This window comes from Coregonus clupeaformis, chromosome 17 (assembly GCF_020615455.1).
Source record: "Coregonus clupeaformis isolate EN_2021a chromosome 17, ASM2061545v1, whole genome shotgun sequence".
Lineage (NCBI taxonomy): Eukaryota > Metazoa > Chordata > Actinopteri > Salmoniformes > Salmonidae > Coregonus > Coregonus clupeaformis.
The window spans coordinates 56,247,462-56,260,803 of NC_059208.1; the positions used below are offsets into that span (position 1 = coordinate 56,247,462).

Sequence of the window (13,342 nt, forward strand, 5' to 3'; positions counted from 1 at the left end):
GCCTATTATATCGCTCGCATGTTCAGTGGCCTTTTGACAAGTGTTGCATAACGAACATTCACACGTAGACTACTGCCTTGTGCGCATCGCTGTGCTTTATAATATGAATAAATAATAGTTGATCAACATGTGAAGCTAAACGTTCTGATCTGTTGCATCAGACTCGTTGCTTTTTAACATTTCTTTAATGTAGCCGAGGCCTATTGGTTGGATGAAATTAGGATCTATCGTCCCACTACTGTCCCAGAGTTTGTTTTGGAATAGGCCATTTCTTTTTCGACAAGCTGACCAATAGAATAGGTAGCCTAAACTTTTATATGATAGTTGACATAGGCTAGTGATTTTACTGTTCGTTACTCGTCTTGTGGGCTGAGGAAAAGTAAATGTGGACAGTTATTCTAACATGTTCAAAGTGCACATCAGAATTCAGTAAGGACCGCACATCGTTGTGTCCTCGACTTGCATGTTCTGTTAATATGAATGACCATATTCTAAATGTAACTTGTGTCATTCTGAACAAAGTGGGTGGATGCCCTAATCAGGTTACGCACCCACTGCATAAACACTACCAGTCAAAAGTTTGGACAAACCTACTCATTCAAGAGTTTTTCTTTATTTGTACTATTTTTTACATTGTAGAATAATAGTGAAGACATAAACTATGAAATAACACATATGGAATCATGTAGTAAACAAAAAAGTGTTAAACAAATCAAAATATACTTTATATGAGATTCTTCAAATAGCCACCCTTTGCCTTGATGACAGCTTTGCACACTCTTGGCATTCTCTCAACCAGCTTCACCTGGAACGCTTTTCCAACAGTCTTGAAGGAGTTCCCACATATGCTGAGCACTTGTTGGCTGCTTTTCCTTCACTCTGCGGTCCAACTCATCCCAAACCATCTCAGTTTTCATGTCTTCATTATTATTCTACAATGTAAAAAATTGTAAAAAAAAAAAAAAAAAAACGGAATGAGTAGGTGTGTCCAAACTTTTGACTTGTACTGGTGCATTTCTGAAATGTCCAGTGAATTGTCAAATGTCCGGCACCACATTTTCCTAAAGGAAACCCTGGTGTGTGTGTATAATGCAAAGGAGCTAGAGTAGGGCAATGCCAGGGCAAAGCATCAGTCATTGTGATTACGCTGCACTGAGTCCATGCCAGGGCACAGCATCAGCCACTAATTACGCTGCATTGAGTCCATGCCAGGGCACAGCATCAGCCACTAATTACGCTGCATTGAGTCCATGCCAGGGCACAGCATCAGCCACTAATTACGCTGCATTGAGTCCATGCCAGGGCACAGCATCGGCCACTAATTACGCTGCACTGAGTCCATGCCAGGGCACAGCATCGGCCACTAATTACGCTGCACTGAGTCCATGCCAGGGCACAGCATCGGCCACTAATTACGCTGCACTGAGTCCATGCCAGGGCACAGCATCGGCCACTAATTACGCTGCACTGAGTCCATGCCAGGGCACAGCTTCGGCCACTAATTACGCTGCACTGAGTCCATGCCAGGGCACAGCATCAGCCACTAATTACGCTGCACTGAGTCCATGCCAGGGCACAGCATCGGCCACTAATTACGCTGCATTGAGTCCATGCCAGGGCACAGCATCGGCCACTAATTACGCTGCATTGAGTCCATGCCAGGGCACAGCATCGGCCACTAATTACGATGCATTGAGTCACAGAGATGAGCAGAACAGAAACAATGGCCTAGCTCCCACTCTGTGACCCCCATGTCTGTGCTCCCACTCTGTGACCCCCATGTCTGTGCTCCCACTCTGTGACCCCCATGTCTGTGCTCCCACTCTGTGACCCCCATGTCTGTGCTCCCACTCTGTGACCCCCATGTCTGTGCTCCCTGAGTCAGGAAGAGAAAGAATCTGTGTTTTTGGTTGCATACCTTTCCACTGTGGGCTGAATGTGTCTGTCTACTGAAAAACACCTTGTTTTTTTTGCTCCATTTTCCTTTTACAATTCTTGGATGAGCTAAAATGACCTCCATTTGATAGACGTTAGGGGTTTAAAAAGCTCAGTTAACTCAGTTAAGTGCTCAGCAGTTAGAAATGAATGGAAAAGTGGGGCCCTAGTCTCAATCCATTCATTACAGAGTTACAACACAGGTACTGTACAGTATTCTTGCCCACATAACCTTACGAACAACACCCACTTTTCAGTTAGAAAAATATTATGGCAGTGGAGAGTGGGACTGAGTCCACCACCGCCACAAACAGGGCTCTGTTAATTTACGAGGGGATAACTGCCAATTCCATCCTGGTCAAGCAGGGATGGGTTTATTTAATGCCTTCCTCTCTCTGCCAATTCCTAAAACAAAGGCGCTCATTGGAGTCTGCTAGGCTAATCAGATGATGTAAACTCTAACTCTCTAAGATCTGGATATCAGCTAATGTTTTTCTGGAAAAGTCTACCGAGTTCTCAGAGGGAGGAGGGAGGAGGAGAAGGAAGGATTTGGAAAACAGCCATTGCCATGACATCACAACTACAACAGGCTCGGGGTGAAATTTCCCTTGGTACAGATCGAGGATCAGCTTCCACTCTCACAATTCTAACCTTAACCGTTAGTGGGGGAAATGTAAAACTGACCCAAGATCAGAGTCTAGGGGCAACTTCACTGTACACCCAGCGGGAGCAGTGACAGAGACCATTGCTGCTACTACCTCAGACAGGCGCAACATTTAGTAGCCTATTAGATCCTGGGACAGAAACAGGTTTGTGCTGCAGAACTGCCTGCTAGGTCGTGGTCGCATGCGAGTTGTGCTAGTCATAGTACACAGCCACAGCCCCTTAATACTATGACTGAGGTTCATCTGACGCATGCCTGGGATGGGTTTGTCATCATGCATTGCGTGGCCGGCCTGCCTGCCCCAGTGTTGACCAGTAGTAGCAGTAGCAGTAGCAGCAGTAGCAGCAGCAGCAGCAGTAGCAGTAGCAGTAGCAGCAGTAGCAGTAGCAGTAGCAGTAGCAGTAGCAGTAGCAGTAGCAGCCACATAACCAGGTGGCGAATCGCATCTCTGCATGTCTGGCAGACATATCAGTATGGATGACAGATCACCACCTCGGCAAGACGGAGCTGCTCTTCCTCCCGGGGAAGGACTGCCCGTTCCATGATCTCGCCATCACGGAGATGAGACCATGGAGATGACAAGTGCCTGGATTAGGACCTGTGCCGCTTCCTGTGTAAGGCAGGGTCGTACTCTCCGAATGCTACAAGACCATGGTGCTTGCCTACGGAGCTGTGAGGGGAACGGCACCTCCGTACCTTCAGGCTCTGATCAGTCCCTACACCCAAACGAGGGCACTGCGTTCATCCACCTCTGGCCTGCTGGCTCCCCTATCTCTGCGGAAGCATAGTTCCCGCTCAGCCCAGTCAAAACTGTTCGCTGCTCTGGCACCCCAATGGTGGAACAAGCTCCCTCACGACACCAGGACAGCGGAGTCACTCACCACCTTGAAACCCCACCTCTTTAAGGAATACCTGGGATAGGATAAAGTAATCCTTCTACCCCCCCCCAAAAAAATAAAAAAAATAAAATCCATTGTAAAGTGGTTATCCCACTGGCTATAAGGTGAATGCACCTATTTGTAAGTCGCTCTGGATAAGAGCGTCTGCTAAATGACGTAAATGTAGCAGTAGCAGTAGTAGTAGCAGTAGCAGCAGCAGCAGTAGTAGTAGTAGTAGCAGTAGTAGTAGTAGTAGTAGCAGTAGTAGTAGTAGCAGCAGCAGTAGCAGTAGCAGTAGTAGCAGTAGCAGTAGTAGCAGTAGCAGTAGTAGCAGCACCAGCAGCATTCCTTTGGGTTCAGGGTGGCTCTCTGTCTGGACAGCCTCCCAACTGTCTGCCACAGTGTTGTCACATTCACTGGGGCTCTGGCTCTGTCTCCTGGTTGTGTGTTGTGTTCCTCTCCCTGTCTGCCATCTCCTGCAGAAGATCAAAAGATACCCAGCAACCTTGGTCACTAGTGGGCGCCATTAACACACACACACACACACACACACACACAGAGATCGATCAGGTCAGACTCTGAGCTTTAATAGGAGATGAGCCAGTGGCAGACAGGCAGATCAGGGATCACTCCAATCAGAGAGGTGCTGTCTCCTCTCCTTCAGTAAGTCAGGCTGACAAGACATGATGTTGTCTTACCTGTCTGTCTGTCTGTCTGTCCTTCAGACTGACAAGACATTATGTTCTCTTACCTGTCTGTCTGTCTTTCCTTCAGGCTGACAAGATGTTATGTTGTCTTACCTGTCGATCTGTCTTTCCTTCAGACTGACAAGACGTTATTTTGTCTCACCTGTCTGTCTGTCTTTCCTTCAGACTGACAAGACGTTAGGCTGGCTTACCTCCACGGATAAGCCTTTCGTTATCCTCCTGTCTCAAACGCTTTCTCCTAGCTAAGAAGTGACAGGCAAGCAGGCAGACACCAGTAAGCCTTTCACTATGCTATGCTGTCTAACTTTCTCTCCCTCTGTTGTGTGTAACTGAGCTAGCAGAGCAGAGGCACCTTGGGCTGGCTCTTACTGTAATCTCCAGAGAGTGCCATTAAGCTGCTTTGCTCCTCAGTACTGCTCCAGTCACAACGTTTTAGCTTCTTATGAATCAACGTGACTGTTTAGAAGCAGTTTTTAAAGTTATGTAAAGCTGTGGCTGTGTGCGAATGTCCATTTCTCTCTCTATTGGGGGAACCAAGGCCTAGTAGCAGAGAAAAGCCTTGAGAAGACATTGACTGGAGCGCAGACTAACTTTGCCTGCAGATCCCTTCCTCACTGACTAAGATGTTAGTTCAAAGCGACGGTGGGGAGGAGAGCCATCACATTAAACAGCCTTAATCCTGACTTAATCAAGAGGGAAAAGGAGGCCCACTGCAGTAGTGTAGTGTAGTGTATCCCAATGGAAACAGATTAGGTCTTCGTCCCAATTGGCATCCTATTCCCTATATATTGCACTAGTGGCGTTCTGAGACTTGCAGCAAGCCATGATGATGCTTCTGTCTGTCTTCCCGTTTGACTTCCTAGGTAGCACCGTTCACACAGCCGAGCAGACAAACACACACACACAGCCGAGCAGCCAACGCTCTGTGCTCGTGGACTCATTGCATTTTGAAGTGGATGCATTGGATGGTTAACTCCCTGTCAGAAAGCAGCATGAGTCTCTTTAACATCAAAGCTGGAGCCGCTTTCTCTGCTTAACACCAAACCCCTCTGCTGGCAGTGTGATAGTGGAGGGAGAGAGAGACACACAGAAATGCTCCCTGGGATATCTGGATTCTCACAGGAACATACTGAGGAGAACTAACAATGTTTTATGTATGGTATTTTTAGGTAACGTCGTTCCAATCACCATTTGTTTGTTCACTAGAAAAAAAGGCTTTGCATTGCTTTTTATAATGAGCTGCAATTCTTAGGATTGTAGAAGTTGTTTATGCTGGTGTACATTGTCTCACCTTTTTTTGTGTGACTTTTTTTTAGTATGAAATACTTTGAAGGCAGATGTAGGCCTAGGGTGTATTTGTTTTACTGACGGGGTGAATGTGATGTCAGGTGTGGAGTATACATGTTTTCCTCTGCTTACTTTAGATACATCTCAACCACAGCATGGAAGGTTTGGGGGAAATAGACATTAATGTCAAACATATCCATGTTTAATTTCGAGAGAGTACACAAGGTACTGGCATGTTTCGTGGTTAATGGAGTAAAGATGTTTCCATTATGAGTTCTGTCATATTATCCGTTTGCTTGTTTTTTTCAGTCTTGGGCTTTTGTTTCATTGGACACATCTGGGCTGTATCCCAAATGGCAGTCTATTCCCTACATAGTACACTACTTTTTACTGAAGACCTACAGGATATGCTTCTTTAAGGAACAATTTTAAAATCAGTAACCTTGGCAGATAATGTAACCATTGGCTTTCATGGACTTAATTGAGGTTTTTCACAAAAATCTAAGCAGAGGAATCTTGTAGAAATTGCTTGAACTCTTTTACAATAATGTTTGTAATTTATTCTGAATGCTGACCACATTACAAGTTGTTTGCCAGTGGAGTAGTATCCTGAATGCTGACCAGATTACTAGTTGCTTGCCAGTGGAGTAGTATTCTGAATGCTGACCAGATTACTAGTTGTTTGCCAGTGGAGTAGTATCCTGAATGCTGACTACATTACTACTTGTTTGCCAGTGGAGTAGTATTCTGAATGCTGACCAGATTACTAGTTGTTTGCCAGTGGAGTAGTATCCTGAATGCTGACTACATTACTACTTGTTTGCCAGTGGAGTACAGTCGGGAATCCGCCGGAGGCCATTTTGGAAGGGTGGGGCAGTTTTCCCCTGGTTTTCCTTTGATGCACTCGCAAGCACTCGCAAGCACACACAGAGTACAGAGTATAGTTTGAGGAGAGGAATAGTGAGTATCGTTTGAGGAGGGGAATAGCGAGTATAGTTTGAGGAGAGGAATAGCGAGTATAGTTTGAGGAGGGGAATAGCGAGTATAGTTTGAGGAGAGGAATAGCGAGTATAGTTTGAGGAGAGGAATAGCGAGTATAGTTTGAGGAGGGGAATAGCGAGTATAGTTTGAGGAGAGGAATAGCGAGTATAGTTTGAGGAGGGGAATAGCGAGTATACAGTGGGGGAAAAAAGTATTTAGTCAGCCACCAATTGTGCAAGTTCTCCCACTTAAAAAGATGAGAGAGGCCTGTAATTTTCATCATAGGTACACGTCAACTATGACAGACAAATTGAGAAAAAAAAATCCAGAAAATCACATTGTAGGATTTTTAATGAATTTATTTGCAAATGATGTTGGAAAATAAGTATTAGGTCACCTACAAACAAGCAAGATTTCTGGCTCTCACAGACCTGTAACTTCTTCTTTAAGAGGCTCCTCTGTCCTCCACTCGTTACCTGTATTAATGGCACCTGTTTGAACTTGTTATCAGTATAAAAGACATCTGTCCACAACCTCAAACAGTCACACTCCAAACTCCACTATGGCCAAGACCAAAGAGCTGTCAAAGGACACCAGAAACAAAATTGTAGACCTGCACCAGGCTGGGAAGACTGAATCTGCAATAGGTAAGCAGCTTGGTTTGAAGAAATCAACTGTGGGAGCAATTATTAGGAAATGGAAGACATACAAGACCACTGATAATCTCCCTCGATCTGGGGCTCCACGCAAGATCTCACCCCGTGGGGTCAAAATGATCACAAGAACGGTGAGCAAAAATCCCAGAACCACACGGGGGGACCTAGTGAATGACCTGCAGAGAGCTGGGACCAAAGTAACAAAGCCTACCATCAGATAGCTCACTACGCCGCCAGGGACTCAAATCCTGCAGTGCCAGACGTGTCCCCCTGCTTAAGCCAGTACATGTCCAGGCCCGTCTGAAGTTTGCTAGAGTGCATTTGGATGATCCAGAAGAGGATTGGGAGAATGTCATATGGTCAGATGAAACCAAAATAGAACTTTTTGGTAAAAACTCAACTCGTCGTGTTTGGAGGACAAAGAATGCTGAGTTGCCTCCAAAGAACACCATACCTACTGTGAAGCATGGAGGGTGGAAACATCATGCTTTTGGGCTGTTTTTCTGCAAAGGGACCAGGACGACTGATCCGTGTAAAGGAAAGAATGAATGGGGCCATGTATCGTGAGATTTTGAGTGAAAACCTCCTTCCATCAGCAAGGGCATTGAAGATGAAACGTGGCTGGGTCTTTCAGCATGACAATGATCCCAAACACACCGCCCGGGCAACGAAGGAGTGGCTTCGTAAGAAGCATTTCAAGGTCCTGGAGTGGCCTAGCCAGTCTCCAGATCTCAACCCCATAGAAAATCTTTGGAGGGAGTTGGAAGTCCGTGTTGCCCAGCGACAGCCCCAAAACATCACTGCTCTAGAGGAGATCTGCATGGAGGAATGGGCCAAAATACCAGCAACAGTGTGTGAAAACCTTGTGAAGACTTACAGAAAACGTTTGACCTGTGTCATTGCCAACAAAGGGTATATTACAAAGTATTGAGAAACTTTTATTGACCAAATACTTATTTTCCACCATAATTTGCAAATAAATTCATAAAAAAATCCTACAATGTGATTTTCTGGATTTTTTTTCTCATTTTGTCTGTCATAGTTGACGTGTACAGGCCTCTCATCTTTTTAAGTGGGAGAACTTGCACAATTGGTGGCTGACTAAATACTTTTTTCCCCACTGTACATATCTTTTTTTATTCTCTAGAAAGTAGTGCACTGGGCCTTTACTAGTCCTGTATTGGTGGACCGATATTGCCATCTGCAAAAACAAAACGCAGCACCCTCACCCCCAAACATCTTTCTGCGGCTAGGCACCACATTCCGCAAATTGGAGGGGGAGGGGGGGTGGGAAACGAGAGGGATCGAGGGGGGGAACGAGAGGGAGAGGGAACGAGGGGGAGAGAGAGAGAAGGGGGGAACGAGAGGGGGAGAGAGAGAGAAAGGGGGGGAACGAGAGGGGGAGAGAGAGAGAAAGGGGGGAACGAGAGGGGGAGAGAGAGAGAAAGGGGGGAAACGAGAGGGGAGGAGAGAGAAAGGGGGGGAACGAGAGGGGGAGAGAGAGAGAAAGGGGGGGAACGAGAGGGGGAGAGAGAGAGAAAGGGGGGAACGAGAGGGGGGGAACGAGAGGGGGAGAGAGAGAGAAGGGGGGAGAACGAGAGGGGGGAGAGAGAGGGGGAGAGAGAGAGAGAAGGGAGGGAGAACGAGAGGGGGGGAGAGAGGGGGGAACGAGAGACAGAGAGTGGGGGAACGAGAGGGGGAGAGAGAGGGGGGGGGATGAGAGAGGGGGGAACGAGAGGGAGAGAAAGAGAGCAGGGGAGAGAAAGAGAGCAGGGGAACGAGAGAGAGAGCGGGGGAACGAGAGAGAGAGCGGGGGAACGAGAGAGAGAGCGGGGGAACGAGAGAGAGAGCGGGGGAACGAGAGAGAGCGGGGGAACGAGAGAGAGCGGGGAACGAGAGAGAGAGCGGGGAACGAAAGACAGAGCGGGGGAACGAGAGGGGGAGAGAGAGAGGGGGAACGAGAGGGGAAAGAGAGAGAGACAGAGAGGGGGGGAACAAGGGGGTGGAACGAGAGAGGGGGGGAACGAGAGGGAGAGAAAGAGCGGGGAACGAGAGGGAGAGGGGGAAATGAGAGGGGGGACGAGAGAGAGAGAGAGGGGGGGGTCAAGAGAAGGGGGAACGAGAGAGGGAGAGAGGGGGGAATGAGAGAGGGAGAGAGGGGGGAATGAGAGGAAGAGAGAGGGGGGGAACGAGAGGGAGAGAGAGGGGGGGAACGAGAGAGAGAGAGGGGGGGACAAGAGAAGGGGGAACGAGAGAGGGAGAGGGAACGAGAGAGAGGGAACGAGAGAGAGAGAGGCCAACACTAGTTAGAGCTGTGTGTGACTGTCTACTGCAGGGGTGTCAAACTGATTTATCCCCTTGGGCCGGAGGGCCGCACTGTAAATGTGTTATATTTCCTCTGTGTGAAAATGTGCAAAAAATAGTCCTCATTTTTGATGCTCCTTGACTGTCTAGATTTAATGTCAGTGATTATTAGCGAGCTGGACACAGTCAAGAAACTGTATTAATGTAAGTCCATTATCATTTACTCAAACCACCCAAGGGCCAGATTGGACCCCCTTGTGGTCCGTATGTTTGACACCCCTACTGTGTGTAGTGACGCCTCGGCAGTTTGATGGTGGATACAGGAAGCTGGTTTTATATGTGACCCTGTTTGCTCTCCATTGAGGGCTAACTTCCAGGCACTGTGATGGACAGCTATTGTTGGTGACGTGATTTACCTTTCTGTTCGTCTCTCCCTCTCCTCTCTGTTTGTCTCTCCCTCTCCTCTCTGTTTGTCTCTCCCTCTCCTCTCTGTTCGTCTCTCCCTCTCCTCTCTGTTTGTCTCTCCCTCTCCTCTCTGTTTGTCTCTCCCTCTCCTCTCTGTTCGTCTCTCCCTCTCCTCTGTTCGTCTCTCCCTCTCCTCTCTGTTCGTCTCTCCCTCTCCTCTCTGTTCGTCTCTCCCTCTCCTCTCTGTTTGTCTCTACCTCTACTCTGTTTGTCTCTCCCTCTCCTCTCTGTTTGTCTCTCCCTCTCCTCTCTGTTTGTCTCTCCCTCTCCTCTCTGTTTGTCTCTCCCTCTCCTCTCTGTTTGTCTCTCCCTCTCCCTCTGTTTGTCTCTCCCTCTCCTCTCTGTTTGTCTCTTCCTCTCCTCTCTGTTCGTCTCTCCCTCTCCTCTCTGTTCGTCTCTCCCTCTCCTCTCTTCCTCCCTTTTCTCTCTCTATTCCTTCTATCTCTCTTTTTCACCCTGCTTTCTCCCTTTCCTTCTCTCTGTTTCCTCCTCCCTCCTCCCTCCTCCTCCTCCTCCTCCTCCTGCTCTTCCCCCTCTCGCTCCCACTACCCTCGCCGTCCGAGAGACAAAGACCCCCGCCTCCTCCTGTTTCCATCCCCCCCTCTCTCTGTCATTCGGAGGCAGTCCGTCCGTCGGCTGTGTGCGTACACTCGGCTCACACACCACACACACACACACACACACACACACACACACACACACAGTCTGGCTCTCCATAGTCTGGGAAGTAAGGCTGCTCTGTTCTACATGGCAGGATATTGTTATTCATTCCGTCTTGGTTAAGGCTAGTGAAGGAGCTAGGGGATTGCACGTTGCCAAGGCAACACAGCTTTGTGTACTAATTAGACTGTACTAGTTCTCCTCTCTACTGGTTTGGCTTTTCTTATTTAAATGGAAGGACTATACCACGGTAAGGACATATTTTTATCTCTTGCTGCTCTGTTCTCGTATGGTGTAGGCTACCCTGCTCTGGTTTACGCTAGGCTAGCTTGCTGAATGGAACAGCGTTTACAATATAGTATTCTCCTCTCCCTCTGCGCTGATTTCTACTCTCCTGTTATCTGTATTTCTCCTCTCTTGGCAGCCAAGTCATGAGGACACAGCATGTGGTCACAAATGTATTAATTGGACAATTAGCAGAGTATTTTTATTAGCTTAATTTTTAGATACATGTATTATTGTGGTGGGGGTGGTAGTACATTATTGTATTGATTTGATTTTATAATCTCTTCACCCAATCATACCGTGGACCATCAGTGACGTGCAAAACATCTGTCTCTATTGATTTGTCTACAGAGGATTCATACTGTAGCTTGCATGCAATTGGGAAAAGGATTTAGAGTACAATCCATATAACTTTCATTCATCCATTGGAACTGACATTAGTCTTTTTTTTTTGTGGTCTGCATGTATCCTTGATGCATTCCACTTCACAATCCGATGTTCATCTCTTTCTTAATGTCTACTACCTTCTGTTTCTGTCAAACTGCTAATGGCTGACCTAATGGCTGAGGTTGTGTTCCAAAGACACCCTAGTAGTGCACTGTATAGGGCTAAGGCATAGGGTGCCATTTGGGACCCAGCCTGAGACACAGAACTGTCATTCTGGAGTGTCTGTTCAGTTCTTGATCCATGCTGTAGATAATCATGTGTCAGTCCCAATGATAAATGGCCCTGGTCACTGGTGGGAAGTGTGTTCATGCGTTGGAGGGAGGGAGGGAGGGAGCGGGAGGAGGGAGAGAGGGAGGGATGAAGCGAGCGAGGGGGTTAGAGAGGAAGGGATGGCAGGCGTGCAACAATGCTCTTCCCTCGGCGGTGGTGCTGGTGTCATCTGTTTTCTAGTTTAGATCAACCTCCTCATCCATCATTTAATGAATGGTGTTTTATTTTTTCTCTCCTCTTAAAACATTCATGTGAAATTTGCAAAACAAGCCTCTCTGTGCCCTCTGCACACAACTTACCATTTTAACAACATTGTCTGATTTGATGAAGAAGACAGTAAAACACATTCATAATGTATGGCCCCTTTAAATAGCCTAGATTTTGGGTGGTGATATTTAATATTCATAATGTATGGCCCCTTTAAATAGCCTTGATTTTGGGTGGTGATATTTAATATTCATAATGTATGGCCCCTTTAAATAGCCTAGATTTTGGGTAGTGATATTTAATGTTCATAATGTATGGCCCCTTTAAATAGCCTAGTTTTTGGGTAGTGATATTTAATATTCATAATGTATGGCTCCTTTAAATAGCCTAGATTTTGGGTAGTATAATATTTAATATTCATAATGCATGGCCCCTTTAAATAGTCTAGATTTTGGGTAGTGATATTCAATCGGTGGCGAATGGTGAAGGAAGACGTCCATTTCAACTGCATCCAATTTTATTGCTAATGCCGCACAATTTAAATGGCTGATAGAAATCATTTTAGTTGACCAGTTCATTAGCCACGTATAATGGTGCCAGTTATGATGGTAATTCTAGTATAAATTCCGTAACGTAACGTGGCTCCTCTTCCTATGGGGTTTGGCATTAGGTCTGGGCAACCTCCGATATTGCCAGCCATGCGCATGGATGGAAGTGTGCCGTGCGGTCAAGCCGGTCTACTCGGCCTGTGTGTCTGTGGTGCCGCTGACCTTGTTGCATGCTTTACTTTTATATGACGTGTGTGTGTGTGTGTGTGTTTGCGTGTGTTTGCGTGTGTTTGCGTGTGTTTGCGTGTGTTTGCGTGTGTTTGCGTGTGTTTGCGTGTGTTTGCGTGTGTTTGCGTGTGTTTGCGTGTGTTTGCGAGTGTTTGCGTGTGTTTGCGTGTGTTTGCGTGTGTTTGCGTGTGTTTGCGTGTGTTTGCGTGTAAGCGTCCGTCCGTCCATGTGTGTGTGTGTGTGACCCCTCAGGACACGGGGTGTTACGGGAGCGTGTAGCATCATAGTGGTCTGTGGACCAGAAGTTAGGGGCCCACCTGAAGCAACTCCAACACCTGCTAGTCTCTCACACACACACACGCACACACACACGCACACACACACGCACACACACACACACACACACACACACACACACACGCGCGCACACGGGCGGACGGACGCTCACAGGCAAACACACACATGCAGGTTTTGGAGTTGCTTCAGGTGGGCCCCTAACTTCTGTTGCATCCACAGACCACTATGATAATAATATAATAATAAGCCATTTAGCAGACGCTTTTATCCAAAGCCACTTACAGTCATGCGTGCATACATTTTTGTGTATGGGTGGTCCCGGGGATCGAACCAACTACCCTGGCGTTACAAGTGCCGTGCTCTACCAGCTGAGCTACTTGATGCTACACGCTACATAGCAAGAAGGCAAAAGCAGCCTAGTAGTCTTGTGCAAATGGAATATATATTTTAAATCTATTTCATTTCCATGATCATTGCAGAATAAATTCCTCACCTTTTCTGACTGTGATGGTTTCATAAGCTA

The 13,342-nt window shown here is 47.0% G+C and overlaps 1 protein-coding gene across 2 annotated transcripts in view; it reads left to right on the forward strand.

Moving 5' to 3' along the window:
• LOC121586778 (focal adhesion kinase 1-like) overlaps positions 1–13,342 on the forward strand; it is a 189,382-nt gene that overhangs the window by 18,870 nt on the left and 157,170 nt on the right. The window contains exon 1 of one of the 2 annotated variants that reach the window (XM_045226436.1): positions 10,522–10,787. The exons of the other annotated variant lie outside the window; for it this stretch is intronic. Coding sequence (XP_045082371.1) covers positions 10,769–10,787 — 19 coding nt within the window. The 5' untranslated portion in view covers positions 10,522–10,768. Of the gene's footprint in view, positions 1–10,521; positions 10,788–13,342 lie in introns of those variants that run through there. 2 annotated transcript variants of the gene reach the window in all.